This window comes from Bos indicus, chromosome 13 (genome assembly GCF_029378745.1).
Source record: "Bos indicus isolate NIAB-ARS_2022 breed Sahiwal x Tharparkar chromosome 13, NIAB-ARS_B.indTharparkar_mat_pri_1.0, whole genome shotgun sequence".
Classification (NCBI taxonomy): Eukaryota; Metazoa; Chordata; class Mammalia; order Artiodactyla; family Bovidae; genus Bos; species Bos indicus.
In genome coordinates this window covers 47,796,733-47,817,071 of record NC_091772.1, presented here as the reverse complement: position 1 = coordinate 47,817,071, position 20,339 = coordinate 47,796,733, and the positions used below count along the sequence as shown (strand labels likewise).

Genomic DNA, 20,339 nt, shown 5'->3' with positions numbered 1-20,339 from the left:
TGGACTGTAAAAATGCGAGGCTCCTCCGTCTATGAGATTTCCCAGACAGTTCTGGAGTTGTCATTTCCTTCTCTAGAGGATCTTCCCAACTCAGGGATCGAACCCCTTTTCTTGCCCTCTTCTGTATCCGCAGGCAGAATTCTTTATCACTGCATCTGGGAAGCCGTTAAAAGCAATTGGAATAGGCAGGTTTGACAGGGTCTCCAGTGGGCAACTGTGATAATAACCACCAAGTGATACTGCAAGTATGAACCCCGTCCTTTGCATAGGGAAGGTATAAACTCTAAACTATCTGAGGTCTCTCAATTCTCTTTAACCCTAAAGATTTGGTCCAAGTGCGCTTTTCATTTTGTAACGAAATAGTTTCCACAGAATGTTAATCTTGTTAATCTCCCCCGCTTTCCAATGGGACAAAAGACGCAATTCAGGATCTCAGCTCCACCTTCCATTCTAGTTTGTCCTAGGACGGCTTAGGGGACCAAGGTAGGTGTCTAAGAACCCAGGTCAGGCCTCTGCCGCCGGTCCCGGTCAGCCGAAAAAACCCACACCGGAGACCCCTGGAATGCCCAGTAGCTCTCAGTCACCGATGCCTGCCCTTACCAGGATCGCGCGGCCCCGCCCCCAACGCGCGGCCATCCATTGGCCCGGAGGCCGCCGGGCGTGACGTCAGTCTCCGCCTCGCCGCTTTCTGGCCCCGCCCCGCGAGGTGGTCTGGCGGTTTGGTCTGGAGCAGCTGAAACCGGTTTGAGCGAAGCCGCTTCCTGTTGCTTGGTGCCGCTGCGGGCTGCCTGAGGGAGCGCTGGCGAGGTGCTGACGGCCGGCGCCCGGCACCTCGGCCTGCGACACTGACTGTCGGGCGCGGAGTCGGTGGTGGCGCTGACCCGGGGACCCAGCAGGTGAGGTGGGAGGCCGGGTGGGCTGGGCGCTCGGTGCGGGGCCCTTGGCTGTCGCTCACGTTGCGGCAGAGCTGTCAGGGCTACGCGGCGGAGCGGGGGGCGAGTCGTGGGCAGGATCCCCCGCCCCGGACGGGCAGCCGGTCTGGAAACAGCGGCCTGGAGGTTTGCTTCTGTAAATCCTGTAAATACATGTTTATTGTATTTATCGTTTGCTGCCGCGATTACGCTGTGCTGCCTAGTGCTTAGTTCCCGTACGAAAATTCTGTAGCGTTTTCGGTAATACCAGAATGCATAGAGCATGAGACCACCTAAGTATTGGAAGAACCATTTAGGGAACGAAGAAACGTAAATGCAGCAGGACTCGCTCACCGCCACTCTCTGACTTCAAAAGTAATTCGTAGTGTTTTGACAACTGCTGCTTTTCTGAAATTGCTTATCCAAGTAGTCTAGGGCGTGCTTGTATAGTTCAGTTACTCCAAGAAACCGAAGTGCCTTACTTTTTTAGGAAAAGGTTCCAGTAATAGACATCAGTGCCCCTGATACAATTTTAAGACAGCTGCCTCTTTTTCTAAAGCTCTACTTTTTCCAAGCTCTTCAAAACCTAGTTCATCGATCCCCCTCTTTTCCCCTTCCCCGGTTATAAAGGAAATCAGGCATGAATCATGAGTTCAGTCACGAAGTGTGGATATCTTTCACCATTGAGACAGCGGTCTAGTCTGATGTAACACATAGAGGAACTGGTTGGGTGTTTGGGCTTGATGTTTTCTTCATACTTTTCTGTTGCCCTTCCTATTTCTGCGCAATTTCTATCCACTACTCCCCTCCCGGCCCCTTCTCCGCCCCCCCCCCCCCCGCGCCCCCCCCCCCTCCCCGCCACGTCTTGCTGCATTTCTGACAGTTGTGACTTAGCTGAGAAATAAATACAAGTTATCAGTCCTTTTTCCAACGCCTAACGTTCTGGGTAAAAGTAAGTAACATAAGGTAAAACAAACAGGTAAAACTGCGCATGGTTCGGTCCGTTCTTGACATCACTAGCGAGAACTGATATTCTAGACAAGATGAGATTAGGAAAGTTCGACTCAAATAATGACCACAAAGGATATTTCAGTGGCAGAGTGAGTAAAATTTGATATGTACAAATAGTAAGTTGATGAATCAAATCTTTGTGTATAACTTAACCAGGAAAAATAAATGTATATGAAAGTAATATCTAGATGAAATGAAAAAAACTTTGGAGTGGTTTTCTGGCATTGTGTAGAAAGATGATTAACGAGTTTTCTGGCTTAATGAAGCCTTCAGAACTGCTTTCTTAATAAAAAACCCATCATGTCTGTGCCCAGTCGTGTCCGACTCTTTGCGACCCTGTGGACTGTAGCCCACCAGGCTCCTCTGTCCATGGGATTCTCCAGGCAAGAATACTGGAGTGGGTTGCCATTTCCTTCTCCAGGTGATCTTCCCAACCCAGGGGTCGAACCGAGGTCTCCCGCATTGCATACAGACAGCTTTAACCTCTGAGCCACCAGGGAAGCCTCTAAATGTCTATGTACACTTGATTAAAGTATTGACTCAGTATACTGGGGTTGGACTAGAGGGATCATAATGATCCTCCACCAGGATAAGCAGAAGTTAGCTCAGGAAAGTATAGGCATTTATATATTGCTTTCTAATATGCATTTAGGAGGCAAAGCTGTTGGAGCCTAGAGAATTGGAAACCGCTTTTTTTTTGAAAAATATTTGAAGGAAAACAGTGAAATATGTCTTTTTGGCTAGGAAAAAAAATACATTTTTGCTGAAAATATCTGTGACTTCAGTTTAGTTCTAAATTGTACCTCTGTTTGTTGAAATCTGTCTTTTGTTCCCTAAGCTTGCAAGCCGGTAAAGGAATATGTTAGAATAATTTATTTTACAAAAAGAATAAAGTAAAACTTACTTTGCCAGGTAGTATTTTTGAAGTATTTTTAAAATGTAAATTACAGTTTCATTTTGCAAATTATTCGAGTCCTTAAAAATGTGTTAAAATAGTGTTAAATGCAACTCAAAGTCTCAGATGAGAATGCTGTTTAATACTTACCTTCAGAAAGCAAAAAATGGAGGTTATGTTTAAAACCAAACCAGAAACATATCTCAGGAAGCATGTTTTGTACGTGAGGGTATAGGTGAATTAGTTAAATTACATATTCAGTCAGCTCCTGTATATAAAATGACTAGCATTTTCCATCTTATTCTTTTATGTATCTAGAAGATCTGTCCCTGTTCAAGTTGAGATTCCCTTTGCATATTTGGAAGAAGAGGAAATTTTGGTTGTGTAAATTTTTTGTTCCATGACAAAACAGTATTTTACTTTGGTGGTAGCAGGGTGCCAAAATGGTATACTTCAGTCCTGCACCAGAATTTTGGCCTCTGTCCACCATCAAGTAAACTGCTGTAGGAGCAGCTCTGCAGACTTTTATTTGGAATGGCCTTAAATTTGGACAGTGCGGGGAGTGGAACTTAAACAGATTATATGATTTTTTGGCAATTCAAGTTGGGGATGATGCATTGTTGACACCCAGTGAGGTTTTTTTTAGAGGGGTGGGGTTAATTTTGTGCTTGTGTATGCAGCTTTGGTATATAGTACATAATGTAAACTGCAGCTGTTTCCACCCAAGTTACTGTAGCCACTCTTACAAGCAACCTTAATAATGAGAAGCTCAACTGTAATCAGCTAACTCCCTTTTCATAAAATTTAATGCAGTAGAAATTCAGATATTTTTTACTAGGTGTTGATTTTAATACATAGGAATAATTATATCTGTTTCCCTAAAATTGGTTAAAACAGTTACTTAAAATTGATCAACAAATAATCAAGCACCAATTTTTAATTATATACATGAGATTGTTCTTAGTAACTGTGGCAGTAAGCATTGGGTGAAAGTTCAGGTTATATGTTGAGATTGGTTATTCAGCAGTTTGCTGGATGATAGAGCTTTTTGCTTTGTCTCAACTCAGTAACTTAAAAAGCCTAGTTTTTTAGATAACCTTAAGGTTTCTGCTTGATATGATTGATGTAGATAAATGTAAGAGATAAATTAAAAGTAGATTGCAGTGCTTCAATGAATCATTTATTTATTAGGAAAGAAAATCATCCTATTCTTAGGGTTATACTCAGATTCGTATCAGGTTATTTGAGTTATATAGGTTAAATGGCCGGTAACAATCTAGAACTAATTTTAGGTTTAAAACTTCTTTGGCTGTGCTCAAACTGGATGTATTAATATGTTTTAAATAGATCAGGTTTACTCTTAGACATAGAAAATAGATTAGCATATGTGGTTTGATCAAGGACAGGTTTTTTTTTCCCTCCAGTGTGGAATCTTGGGTTTTCTAACTGAATAAATAGTTACTAAATAGGGATTTCTTTAGACAAGTGACAGGAAACCACGTTGACTGATGGTCTTCCTGGTGGCTTAGATGGTAAAGAACCCGCCTGCAATGTGGGAGACCTGGATTCAATCCCTGGTTTGGGAGGATCACCTGGAGAAGGGAATGGCTACCCACTCCTAGCCTGGAGATTTCCATGGACAGAGGAGCCTGGTAGGCTACAGTCTGGTGTTGCCAAGAGTCCCACACAACTAAGCCACTTTGACTTCACTTGATTAGTTTATTTAGTATATTTACATTTTATAATTGATGTAGATGAGATGATGCATAGTGACTCTTGATTTTCATTGCAGCCCCCACGAGGGTTAGTTATTAGAGATTCCTCATCCTTAGCCCTCTTGATACTTGGAGCTGGAGAATTATTTCTGGAGCGCTGTTCTATGCATTATATGGTGTTGAGCAGCACTCCCAGCTTTTACCACTAGATGCCAGGAGCATCACCCACAGTTGTGGCAACCAGAAATGTCTCCCGACATTGCCAGATACCCTTAGAGGACAAAATTGCTTCCAGTGGCAACTGCTGCTTTAGATCTGTCTGCTTTGACTTGAAAGTGTGGTTAACTGTGGGTGTTAGTGTTCATTAAATGACCATTGCGGAGTTGTGCATGTGTTCACAGGGAGGGGAAGGGAGCATAGCAAAAATGGAGGAATGAATAGCTGAGAAAGGTACTTCAGGATTTTTTTTTTTGAAATAAAATGTATAAATGCAAATAAACAGTATTTAAGCTGAAAAATTAATGGAAATGACATTAAGACATTGGAGTTCTTTTAGGAACATTGATGGATTTGAGGGTACAAAAGTTTTTTTGGAGGTGTTGGGATAGCTTATGTACAATATGATGTGGCCTTTTGTGTGGAGTATGTGTTCTTTCTATATTTAAATTCTATAAACTGCGTGAGAATTGATGTACATTAAAGTCTTTAAAAATTTCCTATCTTAAGTACTTAAATAAAGAGATGGTAAGGTGAATAAGTTGGTTAGGCTGGGAAAAACAGCAAAGAAATGGAAAGCAAGCTGGAGCGAAGATGTGGCTAAAGGAGTAAAGGACACCAGGAGCTTAGGGATTTAGATTTCTGTAAAATAATGGAAGTGATTCTAAGCCAGGGAAGTGAGAAGCATTCTAATTGACATAAAAATGTATTGTTGGAAAGTGATTGGAAGACAAAATATAAGTAGGAGGCTTGAGTTTTTAAAGAAGTTTAAACTTAGAAAGGCATGTATGTAAGATAAATTCGTATCTACAGGGTTTGGTAATAGATTACAGAGTTGAGACTATGGGACTGGAGTAATGATGGCCCTATAGTTAATAAAGAGAAACTTGAAAAGCTATTTGTAGGGCAATGAGTTTTGTCTTTTTTAAGCTATCAGGTCATTTAGAAGCAGATTCTCAAACTTGTTACGAAACATAACCAGTTTTTCAGTGGATGGTGCTTAAGTTCTTTGAATGTTTTCTTGTTATTAAAATTGGAACCTTCTTACCTTGAGCCAAGCTTTTTTCTGTCTGTAGTTGTGTGTGTGTGTATATTTCCCTCCACTGTAAACATGAGCCTGGTCAGGAAAGATAGGTGGAGTTCAAAACAGCTGCTTATTAGAGGAGTAACTGTGTGACAAGATAGTCTTGAATTCTAAGAAAAAAAAAAACTTGGATGCACTTGTTTTGCAGTTTTTTTCTGGTCCATGCATTCTTACAGAATAGGTTTGTAACATTAGGCCCTAAGACTTGCTGGGTAATTCCCAAATAATTCAGTCTCTCTAGTCTCTGAAATCTTTTGCTCACAGTTGAGATTCATTTTTGTTTTGTGCTTTTTAGCTTATTTCTTGGTGGTAGCTATCTAGATGTACTATAAATGACATCATCTTTTTCTTTATAGCACGACATCCTAAAATAAATCCATCAGAATGACACCTTCTCAGGTTACCTTTGAAATAAGAGGAACTCTTTTACCAGGTATTGTAAAGCTTTACTTTTAAACATTTTTAAAAATTACATTTTCCTTATCTGGATTATCTTAAATATAGAGTTGTTACTAGAGTGGACCTAATTTTTATTTATTTTTTAAATATCTTTCTAATTTTTAGATGAAAGTATCTTCAGGGCATGCCTGATAACGGAAATGTGCTTGGAGCATAGTAAGCCCAAGGAAAAAAACAAAAAGCTGTCTCAAATAGTGTCTTATTCTCATATTTTCCAGGAAAGCTGTGAATTTTGCATAGGATAAAGATATTTGAGCTGTTTTTTTGGGTCACACCCACGGCTTGTGGGATCTTAGTTGTTCCCTGACTAGGGATTGAACTTGGGCCCTCAGCAGTGAGAGAGGTTTTAAGTTGCATGAAAATGATGGAAATGTTTCTAGTGTGAAAAGTTGGTTAAATATTTGGCTAAGATAAATTTTTTCCTTACTTATACATCTGTTTTTAAAAGCTTCATTGTATTTTTTTGCTATCTACTAAAGCAGTGTGAAATAATTTGAGTGTAAGGTAGCACGTCAGAGCAATCACACCTTGGGCCTTCCCTGGTAGCACAGTGGTTAAGACTCCTTCCTGGCTTCCATTGCAGAGGGCATGAATTCTATCCTCTTTCAATCACTGGTCAGGGAACTAAGATCCTACATGCCTGCACAGTGTAGCCCAAAAAATGAACACTAGAAAAATACAGTATCATGCCTGGGTTATATACTTCCTTGTTTAATGCACTCTGGTTACACTGGCCAGTCCTCAAATCTGTTGCATTCCTTTTCTCCTTTGGGGCTTTTTCAAATTGTTTTCTTTGTTTAGATCTGTGCCCCTTCCCACTACCTCTTAACTTACTCATTCTATATATCAAGCATCTTTGATCCAGAAGCTATTACAGCACCTGATAGTGTGTGTTTGTTTAACACATTCTTAGCCAAGATAATATTGGACAGCTCCACCTCTGGGCAAGATTCTGTAGGTTGAAGATTGCTGGTCTCTTGGGTCCAGTACTCACCTCTTGTCCAGTGTGTAATCTCCTTTGTGGAGAGAAGACTGCAGACCTGTATCTTTTATTGACTTTTGTGCATAGGCACTTTAAGCTAGAAGGGGCTGACCATGTCAGACAAAGAAGATGACTGCAGAATTAACTCTAGAGGAGTCAGCTTGACACGATGTAATTCCTGAAGGACTAGAGGGAAGATAGTGGTAGATGTGAATGTAGCTGAATCTAAGTGAAAGGAAAGGAGGTGGATGGACAAGAAGGACTGTCACCTTCTGCCTAAATCTTGTGTTCCTCCTCAAAACAACGAGGATGTATTCTCTGCTAAATGTGGAGAGAGTGCAGAGAGGGGTGAAGTTAGAGGGAAGAAGTTAAAAATATGTGGCAGTACTGTTTGAAATTCCTTTAGTTAGCATTCAAGTCTCTTGATAAATGAAAGCCAATGAAAGAAAGAGGCCTATTCTAGTAAAAAGTTTCCCTTTTTTTCTCATAGAAGCCATATTCAAAGGCAATCAGCAGAAAGAGTAACATTGTAGGAGGGTGTTGGTTAAATGCAGGAGCTTTTATATAGAAGGAAAGTAACCAAGTTTGTCCAGGTTTCACTTTTTTCCATGTCTGATACATGTTCTTTCCAGAACAAAGAGTAGCTACTGTTTTGTGTGGGAATAGGAAATAACTGAGTCCATGAAAAAGTTTGATGAGACTCTCCTTTATAAAAGAAATATAACAGGCCTGAATCAGTGATTTTTATGATAATCTATACTTTGAGCTAGGAACCATCTCATATGCTATACATATGCATAGCAGCATATGTGATCTTGAGAATAAATATTTGTGCTTTGTTTTTAACAAAAGTGTTTATCTTTTTTTCCTTTACATCAGAAAAGGTAGTGATAACCTAAGTTAATTGCAAAAAAAAAATCTGATTACTTTAAGGATTGGTGAATATTTTAAAATGAAATCTTTATGTATAACCACCGTATGCCTTTATAGACATGTATTTAGAACCCTGAAAACTTCTGAATGACTACCACACTTGTGATTTTAGTTAAGTTTTAGATAGTCCAAGTATACAAAATGCTCATGCAGGTCGCCAAAGCCAAGTATAGCTTCAGTCTTACTGGAATAGTGTCCAAAGCTTGGAAGCCAAGCTACACAGAGTGTGAAGGAGTTTATCCTGAAGTTTTGTTCATTTGGGCTCAGTTCATTGTCTTTTTCTTCATGAATTTTAATTACAGTAATTCAGAATGTGTTGATATATAAGTTAAAGACTTCTGCATAATTATATTCAAGAACTTGTAGACTTTTGCTAAATGTATGAAATTAGCAAATATAGGTGATGTTGGTTTGTGTGTTGAGAAGTGTTCAGATGAAGTGTGATAGTCTTTTTTTTTTTTTTAAGTAAAGAATACTAGATTTTTCGCTAGTTTTGTATTGAGGGTTTTTTTTTTTTAGTGATGGTTACATTGCTCATGTCCCATTGATAATTTTCTTGATCTTTAACTTCTTGATAGCTACTGTTTGAGTTCCTGGAAAATATCAATTATTATTTCTCTAGGATACTTACATGCCTTTAGTGTTTTCCCCTTTAAATTGGAAGCTGCCTTGAAGACAAGGACTGTGGTTTGATCACTTTGTCTTCTTGGTGCTCATTATTGTTGGCTCAGTAAGTAGTTGAAAAATGAAGAAAATTCTGTTCCTGTACATCCTTCCTTTTCTCTGCCTTTGGTTCTGTAGAGGTGGGTCAGATTAATAATGCAGGTATAATCAAAACAGAAAAAAGAAACCCCCCAAAAAACCACACGTGCTAGTGTGTGTGCCACCTGGGTTCAAACCCGTTTCTCCAGTGAAGCCCTTTCATCTCTGCTAAAGGGGACTCTGCAGCCTGTTAAACCAGTGCAACTTCCTAAAACAAAATGAGATGTTCCTACTTAACCCATTATGGTTTTTTAGGAGAGGTTTTTGCAATATGTGGAAGCTGTGATGCTTTGGGAAACTGGAATCCTCAAAAAGCTGTGGCTCTTCTTCCAGAGAATGAAACAGGTGAAAGGTAAGCATGGACATGTCATATTACCAAACAATTGTGACATTCAGATTATAAACCTGTTTTTTTTTTTCTTTAAAGAGATCTTGGTGTATTTTTCTTTTAGTTTTTAGCAAACTTATCACATATGCATACAGAGTAAAGTCATTTTACAAACTTTGCTGTAAAAAACAAGTTCCTTTGTTTCTCAGTTTTGACCTCAAATAGTTTCAAGTCTTGGCTGTTAGCTGCATCTTTTGGTACTTAATACCATGTTTCTAAACAGGCTTATATTGTTGTTTCTTATTTTAAAAATCTTTTTAAGACATTGTCTTTGGCTTCTTGGTACATACTCTTTTTAAAAAATGTAGTTTTTGCTTTAGCCTAAGAAATAATTGTCTTGAGACATATATACTATTAAAAGCAGAGAGTAGAACACAGCATTAGAATTTTTAGCTAATGAAATGAGTTCACTACTGACATTAATTACAGCACTAAACTTAGCATGGGTGTGTTGGTGCATTGGAGTGGAGAAAGGAGGGCCTGGGTGCCAGTTCATTTCTGCCATTCTGATTTGGGGCAGATCCCATATCTCTTAAGCCTCAGTTCCATCATCTACGTGGTAAAGAGGTTAGGATAGAATCAGTGATGTGAACAACGGTAATCCTCTGCCTGCAGATATTTTGAAGTGTTACTGATTGTCAAAATGTATGTGTGGGGGTAAAGGAGAGATGAGATTGTAAGTAGTGTACAAATACATGCAGTGCACCCAGGGAGAAACATCAGATTAGATGATTATTAAGCAGTTCTGCTAAAACTGTGGCCTGTAGACCCAGTGTTAGACAAAAAACATTTTTTATTAGTGCATGATGTGAGAAATGCACAAACTGAGAGCAAGTGTTTAGAAATGCTTACAGCAATTTGACATTGCTAGGACACCGATACATGTAATGGACTTATTGAACTGGATGTGTTGTAGACCAGAAGTATTGGTAGGGTAACAGAAACAGAAACTGGTCCTTCACAGCAGATAGTTTGAGGAGCACAGGGAAATAACAGGGAAAGTAGAACAAGACCATAATGTTCTCTTAGGAAAAGAGAACAAACACATAGAATACCATTTTCCCTGTCATTTGTGTGACACGTTTTCTCAACCAATTCTCTTCTGTTTATATATATATTAAATTCTGTTGACAAACGATATTGGGGTCACAGACAAATGAAATGTTTATTCTCTTCAAGTGGCTATTTTTTCCTTGATTTGTGGATCTGTCACTCTTGTCTGAGGTGAAACCTCATGTCCTTCTGAACTTGTTTACCTCTGCTCTGAATTCTTGATCTGCCCTATTACCTGTCTTCTCATTGCAGTGCCTTCTCTTGTTGTGAAGCAGGGCTCTAGGGCCCGAGGGCTTCAGTAATTGTAGCACGTGGGTGCCATTGTTGTGCACAGGCTTAGTTGCTCCCTGGCATTTGGGATCTTCCAGGACCAGGGACTGAACCCTTGTCTCCTGCATTGACAGGCAAATTCTTAACCACTAGACCCAGGAAAGTCCTGAAACCACTTTAAAAAATTATTTTAAAAGGACTTTGCACTTTTAAAAGGGGCTTTTTTTAAAAAGTACATATGCTTAGGCCCTACTCCTGGAAGATGGATAAATAATGCATGGCAGAGGGACCCCAACACATTTTTAAAGCATATTAATTCTACTGTACACATCTGGGGCAAGTTGCACTTAATCTGGTTGATTTTATCTGTGAAATACTACTGGACATTTGCCATAATTTTGGTAGCAGAGATGGGAACTAAGTTTCACCCCAGAGTTGGTGGAATCTATCTAGAGCCCTGTGTTGAAGAGGATTCTGAGGCTTATCAGGAAGAAGTAGTCAGCTTCAATGCTCAAATGTGTTGAGCATTTGGTCTGTCCTTGCTGTGCAGCAGTGTTTCTCAACCATATGCATCCAGTGTATCGAACTCCATGTGGCCAGGCTTCACCGCAGACCTATGAAACCAGTGTCCCAAGGTGGAGCCAGGACATATGTATTTTATTATTGCCAGGTTAATCTGATTGTTGTAGCTGGAGACCAGGGTTGACAGCTGGTTGTGGATATTTGTTAGAGACCAGAATTGAGTCAGAGTAAGGGTGATGCCTTAAGTCTGTCTTGGCAGAGCCAGGTGGGGAGCATTGCTGACCATCTGGTATCATGGAAGAACACACGGAGCTCCTGTTTAGTCACTGAACTATTCATGCTGAGTTAATGTTTGGGTAATGATCTATGACATGGGCTCTCAAACTTAAGTGTTCATCATCAGAGCCTGGAGGCTTGTTAAATTACAGAGTGCTTGGGCCCTCCCTGGGAGTTTCCAATTCAGTAGTTTTAGATGTATTCTGAGATTTTGCATTTCTACAAGCTCCTAGGTAATATAGTCCTGGGAGCACACTTTAAATGCTATTCGTCTATGATTTGAAGTTAAAAATTACTTATAATCTTGAACTGTAGTGAATTCTTTAACTGTTGAGTCCAAACTTTAGAAATAGCGTTTAGAATATGTTAGAATAGAATAGTTCAAAGGAAGACATTAAGTTGTAAGACTTACTTACAAACAAATAAGACACAGACTCTGCTTGACTTGGGAGGAATAGCTAGAGGCTGGGCAGGAGAATAAGAGACAGTGGAAACAGGCGGTTAAGTCAGTGACCTTAGCCTCAAAGCCTCTTAGCAGCCATGTAACATCCTTAGCTCAGAGAAGGCAGTAGCAACCCATTGCAGTACTCTTGCCTGGAAAATCCCATGGACGGAGGAGCCTGGTAGGCTCCAGTCCATGGGCTCGCTAAGAGTCGGACACGTCGGACACGACTGAGCAACTTCACTTTTACTTTTCACTTTCCTGCATTGGAGAAGGAAATGGCAACCCACTCCAGTGTTCTTGCCTGGAGAATGCCAGGGACAGGGGAGCCTGGTAGGCTCCCGTCTATGGGGTCGCACAGAGTCAGACATGACTGATGCGACTTAGCAGCCGCAGCAGCAGCAACATCCCTAGCTAAGTGAAAAGTGAAGAGATTCAGAAGTCTGCAGTGTTTGCTTGCCTTTTTTTGTTTGGAATATTTCTGGTTCTTTGTATGACTCATTGTTAAGGTCTCAGCTCAGATAGCTCTTGTGAGGTCTCCCTCCAAAATTTGTCCCCTCAGAAAGGTCAGCTAGTCCTTCCTATGTTTGTTTGTCTATTCACGTAAGCAAGCACTCTCCTTGAAGATAAGACTTTTTCTGCCTTACTCATCACTGTGTTTGATGCCTAAAGCTCAGCTTCTCTGTACATCAGTGCCAAAATGAATCTTGGAGACAAAAGAGTTTTGGTTGAAGTAGAAAAGGACAGCTTTATTGCTTTGCTAGGCAAAGCAGGCCACAATGGGCTAATCCCCTCAAAACTATGTGTCCCAAATTGGGAAAGATAGTCAAAAGTTTTATAGTAATTGCTCAAAGAAGGCGTGATCAGCTCGGTGGACATTTCTTCTGATGGGTGAGGTAAATGGGAGTCAACTTCATAAACCTTCAGGTCTAACTGGTCTGGGGTCTTCATGCTTGTGGGCTGCATACCATTGACTTCTCCCACCTGCAGGGGATTTCAGTATCTGTAAAATAGCTCAAGGATAACTGTTGTATGTATCCTTAGTAGGGAAATAGGACCTTGCCACAAGGCTGCTCTTGACTGTTCCTTTCTCCCTGGTCTTGCATCCCCTCCCTTCCCTAATTAAGAACTGCTGGAATCTGCCCATTGGAACTCAGGGATGGTCATGGAGACTGAATGAAGGTTGTTTATTAATCAAAGAAATGGGGGACACAAAGGTCTTGAGCCCCATAGCTCCATGGGGCCCAGCATGGTATTATGTTCCCAGTTCCCAGTTGATATCAGACCTCGAATAAAAATTTTTGTAGGGATAAATGGTATTGATTACACATCTTACTTGAAGGATTTTATGAATTAATGAAGTCTTGCATTTTAGTTTGATACTGATGCTGCTGCTTTCTTTTTTTCTCACAGCATGTTATGGAAAGCAACCATTGTACTAAGTAGAGGAGTATCAGTTCAGTACCGCTATTTCAAAGGGTGCTTTTTAGAACCAAAGGTATGTTTTCTTTATCTAGTTTCCAGTTTCTTTAGAACACTTCTTTCAAAAGCAAATAAGTTTGGAAACATTAAAAGTAAAATGAGTTTGTTTTGATCAAATAAGGAAAAAAGAACTCTAGATTAATAATGTTTCAGTATCCAAAAGAAAGGAAATAGCCACTTCAGAGGCAGACAGTGTGTGCAGTGGAATTTTTTTAAAAGACTAATAGTAAGTATGTTCTGCAATATTCTTATCATGAAATTGGTTTTAATGATAAATGTTCTTGATAGGTGTGCATTTTCTATAACTTTTGTGAACTAGTTAGTAACCAGTAGTAAGGGTTTTTCTGTTTGTTTCATGTTTTTGATTTGTTTGTGGTACAATATATTTAGAGGAGTATATAGCCAACTTTTAAGTAACTGTTTTAAAAATTATTTCACTGCAGCCAACTCTTAGTGGCTGCATTAACTGCTGTCAAAACTGAAGTCATTCTTTTTAGATTTTTTTCAGTGATGGTGTTGATAAATCAGGATCTTTTCTAAAGGCTTTGAAGTATCAGTTAGCTCTAAATCTGCTTGCTCACAATGGCTTATTTTGGGATCATTTTCATTTTTATGTTTAGAAAAGAAAATCGATTCTTTCTTATTTTAAAGATAGTTGCTTGCTGAAAGGATTCTTTTCTTTCAGATTTTTATCTGAGCACACTTTGGGCTGCATGTGAAAAAGAGCTTAAGCAGGAGTCTAGGAAGCAGAATGTGGATTAGATCTTTTTAAAAATGTATTTCCCTGTGGGGTCCTTGAATACATGTGAGAAAAAAAATGCAAGCAGCCACTGTTTCCTCAGTCTCTTTAGCCACCATTATAAAAAACAACAACCAAAAAAAAACTGACAAACCCACTTCAGCTGTCTTTTGCACCTATTACGTTTCTTATTCCAAAAATATATTGTGAATATACTCAGTAATTAAAATTAAATTACATTATAGTTGATCATTATGTTGGCTTATCTTGACAATAGTCTCACTTTAATGGCTTGGGAAAAGATCATTTATTTGGCTGAGGGGTTGGATTGTGGCAGAATTCTTTAGTATACAGTAAACATTTGTGCATAGAATGTAGATCATAGCGCTTATGACTAAGCTTATTTGAGGATCCTAGTATATGAAATCTGTAACATGTGAAATTAATTAAATTTTACTTAAGGGGGCATCTGGACAAGAAAAATCATAATGAATCCTTTGGGCATAGTTTCCTAAAGTAAGACTGTTGGCAACACAGGTCAAATTAAGCCAATCTATTTTCTCTTTTCATTGAAGATGTAACCAAAAGCAGCAAATCAATCCAAAATGTCTTTTCAAAAAATTGGCAAGAATTCTGTTTACAGTAAGAAACAAGTTTTTCCCCTTGTAATACTTGCAAAAGTTTACAGTATGTGTTGGTGAGTGTGTTTCTTTAAGTAGGTGCTCTGTATCGTGTACACATGTACCGTGTGATGCAGGGGCTGCCATGGTAAGTATGTTTTTCATGGAATAGAGTCAATAGCGTCGATAGCCACATAATAAATTCCATGCATATGGCTAGAGAGTTTTTTTCCCCATATGCCAGCTTAAAGTGACGCTTTTCTTTTTAAAGTTGGTGGCGCTTTTTAAATGAATAATGATTTTAAATAGAAACTTTGTCTCAATTGTGCAATGATAGAACCAATGTGCAAGGAATCTTAAATTGTTAAATGATGTAAATCATTAGAGTATATGTTTTATGAATATAAAGAATGATTGGAAAGAAAAATAATTACAAAAGCATTGAAAAACTGAAATGGGTAATAAGGTTAATTTTACTGAGTCAAAAGTTTTCAGTAGTCTATCCAGGCAGTTGTAGGACCTAAAAAAAATCTTGTGATGTTGTCGCTTGACCTTCAGAATTCAGCTTCCTCATCCATAAAACGAAGGGTTTAAACTGTAGATTTTTTAGGTCCCTTTCATTGCTAAAACTTTTCTATAGAACATTTTACCATTCATAGTTTCTCTTCATAATTTGCTCTTTCTGGCATATTCCTCTTAGTTTAGAGGAGTCTTGAGATCCTTTTTCTCCTAATTTTTCATATTCTTATACTTTGTAGAATTAGAATAAGGTATTAATAATTGAATTTTAAAATAATTTTACAGGTAACAAATATATTTTAACATAGCACACAAAAATAGTAGATATTCTTGGAATGGAAACATTGCTGTGAGTCTGCAGATAACCCATTATTTTCGCATCTTCACCAAAGATAATTTTTGAATTAACATGTAACTTAAGCATTTTTAAATCCATGTTCACCCCTTTTTATTTGTGCCTGGAATTAGGGATTGTCTCATACTAAGATTATATTGTCTTTGAAATTTTTCATTCATTTCAGTGAAACAGCTCTTTATTTTACAATAACATCTACTTTTAATTTTTACAGGTGTTAACATTCACTCATAATTAGATTCATTATAAATTTTTTTATCTTGTGGTTAATCTCCCTTGATTATTGTTTAAATCCTTTAACAAAAGAATCAATCATCTGATAGGCAGACAGTTGTTTCTTACTGGTCTTATTAAAAATAGTGATTTTAAAATAACTACATATCTGGCCTCTGAAAAAATTCTTCAGAGTCCCTTTCTTTTTTTCTTTTTTATGGAGACATCAGTAGTTTAATGAATGGGGAAGCTTGCATGTATGAAACAAATCTTGGAGCAACACCCGACCGTGTGCAAACGTTGGCAGGCAGGACATGGTAGCAGTCTTCACTGTGGGTGGGGAATGGGGGAATTACCAGTTGCAGGGGAATTGACTTCAGGTGTGAGCTCCTTTCACATGGGCATTTCTTTCAAAATTGTAGAAAGAAAACAGTGAAATTTCTAAAATTTACACTTAACAGTTTTTATGATATTTGAAAGCAGTGATATTACATGATATTGATAATTTTGCTTGGTGGTTTGTTAAGAACAAAAACTGCACTCTATATGTTATATAATCTTTCTTGTTTCTCAGTGCTTGATGTAGCTGAATGATGTCAATCAATAACTGTTTAAGAAGGCAGTCATTATGATGTTTTTCTGGAAACATTTTTTTTGTTTGTTTTTTTTGTTAATACGCATTTTGAAAAGTGTTCCAGCAATCATCTGATTCAATACATGCTAAGATGGGCTTACGTGATAGTTCAGTTGATAAAGAATCCGCCTGCAATGTAGGAGACCCTGGTTTGATTTCCTGGGTCAGGAAGATCCCCTGGAGAAGGGAAAGGCTACCCACTCCAGTATTCTGGCCTGGAGAAATCAAATCCATGGACTGTATAGTCCATGGGGTTGCAAAGACACGACTGAGTGACTTTCAATAATAATAATACAAATAAGATGTGAAATAACTCAAACAGTACTGTTACTAGAATACTGTTTTGGGCTAATGGTTACTTTTTTTCTCCAAAGAGCCACCTTCCGTTTCACTCCAAAGCACTTAACATTTTGATAGTCTTTTACAGAATGGAACTCTTGTTTTTTTCCTAAGATCTTTCTAAGACTTATTACATTTAGAGTATTAAAAAGGACTGCATGTTTTGGAATTGTTACTGAGATCTTTAATTTCCCAGTGCTCAAGTCTTAAGTTTTTTTTGTTTGAAAAAATATTAGTAAGCCAGAATTTAAGATTACCTTCTGAAGTTTAATAAAGTAGGCGTTACAGTTTTGGAAATTCAGTGTGTTTTAAGATTTGGTTCATTTGTCAGTACCATAACGTTTTATGTACCAGTCATGAATTTTTAATGTGAATGCTTGTAGACTCACAAGCCCTTTGGACTTGTAATTGGCCCTTCGGACTGCTCCTCAAAACTCCATTCTGTTCGAGCCTCATTTGCTTTATTCTGTGATTAGAGGGTTTGTTACTAAAACAGACAGGGGTGAAGTTTTTAAACTTAATTACTACAATATGTTCATTTTCAAATGTTTAATCCACAGGGTTATTCTTATATGATTATAGATACTGCAGTCAGCACTTTGAGAAATTCCTCTGATACCGGAATTAAAACAGAAACAGTCTCTCTTCTACTCACTTTTAATGCCCACTGGTATTTACTGTTACATTCATGGCACCCTTTCAAGTCACATTTCACTAGTAACTTTTGTAACAGTATGGATCTATACCATTTTTGTAGCAAAGAGGATTTTTTTTTTGAGGAGGGTGCAGGGGACATGGGGAATAGGAATAGGTTGGTTAGTTCTGGTTGCCCATTATTGCTAAGAAACATTCCTATTTTTAATATATATGTGCATCTTTTGAGGATTATAAAGTTTTATCTGTGAAAATACAGAAAAATGATAGCAAAAAGTTTTAGTAAAAAATATCTAACAGATGAAGGATCAAATGTTCCTCGTTTTTAAACATAATTCACCATATTTTAAGATGAACACTTTCACATTACATTTTTTTAAAAACATCTACACAGTTTATTATCAATTCACAAGTGAACTCTTATGACAAGGATGTATTCAGCCGGAGAAAATGAGTTCCTGTATTGTCCCAGGATTAAGGAATTGAATGTATATCTAATGTAATGTTAGTTTTCAAACTTTGAAAGTTTGCAAGTTTTAAATAAGGTTTTAAGTAGCAGAATTCTCTCTTGCCTAACTTGTTACATACTTACTGTCATTTGGCACATTTCTTAAATCAATATTGAAATCCTAGAAAAAGTTAGAGTATTTAATGCCATCTACAGATGTACTATAGGGAGAAATGTACATGTTCCAGACTTAAGAGTATATATAATACATACCTAGAAAAGAATTTGAATATGTGAAAGTATTGATAATGATTGTCTATAAGTGATGTGATAATGGGTGATTTTGTTTTCTTTTTGCTTTTTTGTATTTTATTAAATTTCTTTTTCAGGAAGAAAAAATACCTTGTTAGGTTGTCAAACCTTGTTAGGTTTGAAATTTTGCTTTTAAAATATGTAAAGGTTTGTTTTTGGCACATAAGTTTAATTAGTCAAGTTTGTTTGTTTGTTTTTGATGAAAATTAGGAAGCACTTCATACTTGAGTCCCTTAGGAACACACAAAAGAGTCCTTGTGGTAGTTCATTCTAGCTTTTAAATTGCTGTAGACATTATCAACAATACATAAGGCTGGGCTTTCCTGGTGGCTCAGATGGTAAAGAAACTGCCTGAAATGTGTAGGAGACCTGGGTTCAATCCCTGGGTTGGGAAGATACCCTGGAGAAGGGATTGGTTACCCACTCCAGTGTTCTTGCCTGGGAAATCCCATGGACAGAGGAGCCTGACAGGCTACAGTCCATGGGGTCGGCAAGAGTCAGACATGACTGGGCAACTAACACTTTAACTTTCTTTTTAATGAGACAACTCGATAACAGAAGACAAGTATTATAATTTTTCACACTGTATGAATTTATAAACTTCAAGGCATGAAGAGTAAAACTGGATGCCTACTCCCATTTAATTAAACTTGTTCTTCAGATTTACCCATGCATGTTTCCTTTCCTGAAGGAAAGGGCTTCTTGTGCTCCTTAAAAGCACGGGTTACTCTGATATGAGGATCTGATATTCTTCTTGTTACCTACTTAGCAGTTTTAAAATACATGAAATGAAGAACTCTATGATGCCTTTTAGTTCCTTGCATACTTGCAATAATTGATCTTACAGTATTTGTTCTTACTGTTTATTTCTATCGGAGAGTTTCAGCTTTTTCCAAACCCTTGAAGAGTTACTTCAGATGAGATGCTTCTTCCAGTAATCACATTGACTGCCGATATACGGAACATAATGTGTATTTGCTGTTAATTTAACTCAGAACAGAGTATCAGTTAACGATTAAACTGAGTATTGCAGGCAGATTAAAGAATGGGTTTAGAATGGTTTTATGTGCCAGTTCATCTCATTTTTCTTTGTTTACTTCCTCACCCTCATTTTCTTCCAGCGTTCATCATGTTTTGTGACCTGGTACATTCCTGATTTGGGGAATTATAATATTGATATTAACAAGATGAATCTCTTGGTTTCATGCTTAGTATAAGACTTAGGCCACAAACATCTAATGACATCATGGGTAGAAAATAAGATACAAGAAATTATTGCAGACGTTTAACTTTTAAATTGCAGACTATCGGTGGCCCATGTCAAGTCATAGTTCACAAGTGGGAGACTCATCTACAACCACGATCAATAACCCCTTTAGGTATGGGCATTAACTGCATCTGTTTGAGGCATATGCATAAAGTTACTAATATGCTGCACATTGGCTTAGTGAGATTTAATAAATATTTATTTTAAAGTTTAAGGTAAATGCATTGTCAATACTACAAGTTTCACTTAGTGTCTTACTTTCAAAACTAAGCAGTTCTTAATTGCCTTTCTTTGTAAACTTAATTAGAAACCTTTGTCTAGTTATTTTTAATTTCTTGGATTAGATGACTTTATGGAATATATATTTCCATTTGGAGTAGTTACAAAAGTTTGTAAAATAGCATTTTTCTTAACTGAGCATCCGTCTGTGGCTTTGATTACTTGCTCAGAGAACTTAGAGAACATTCAAGGAAAGAACTAACACAAAACAATGATTCTTTTAACTTTGAGTAGTATGTTATTTATTGTGTGTGTGTTTTTTTTTTAAACTAGTGAATATTTGAATAAACTTGTATGAATGAATTCAAATTTCCTGGTTGTAGCAGACATTTTCCCCCAATACCCTGCTGGCTATGTTAAAGTTGCTATTCAGATAATTTTTGTTTGTTTGTTTAAGTGTTGTTTAGTTTTCTTATGCCCAACAGTGGCATTTCTCTTCATACAAGTATTTTTGAATTTCCTTTTCCATACTGAGATTGAAATTTGAAATTCTTTGCACATACATTAAATTACCCACTTGGTTTTGTGTATAAATTAGTGCTGAGAAATCTTTTAGTTT

General features: G+C 37.8%; 1 protein-coding gene across 3 annotated transcripts in view; it reads left to right on the top strand.

Annotated features, from left to right (window-relative positions):
- The first annotated feature begins 726 nt into the window (after positions 1-726).
- Positions 727-20,339, top strand: part of GPCPD1 (glycerophosphocholine phosphodiesterase 1) — a 64,648-nt gene continuing 45,035 nt past the window's right edge. The window contains exons 1-5 of one of the 3 annotated variants that reach the window (XM_070801144.1): positions 727-896; positions 6,189-6,265; positions 9,224-9,320; positions 13,333-13,417; positions 19,538-19,613. In XM_070801144.1, coding sequence (XP_070657245.1) covers positions 6,217-6,265; positions 9,224-9,320; positions 13,333-13,417; positions 19,538-19,613 — 307 coding nt within the window. In that variant the 5' untranslated portion in view covers positions 727-896; positions 6,189-6,216. The remainder of the gene's footprint in view (positions 897-6,188; positions 6,266-9,223; positions 9,321-13,332; positions 13,418-19,537; positions 19,614-20,339) is intronic. The other 2 variants (XM_070801145.1, XM_070801146.1) reach the window with 2 other exon arrangements.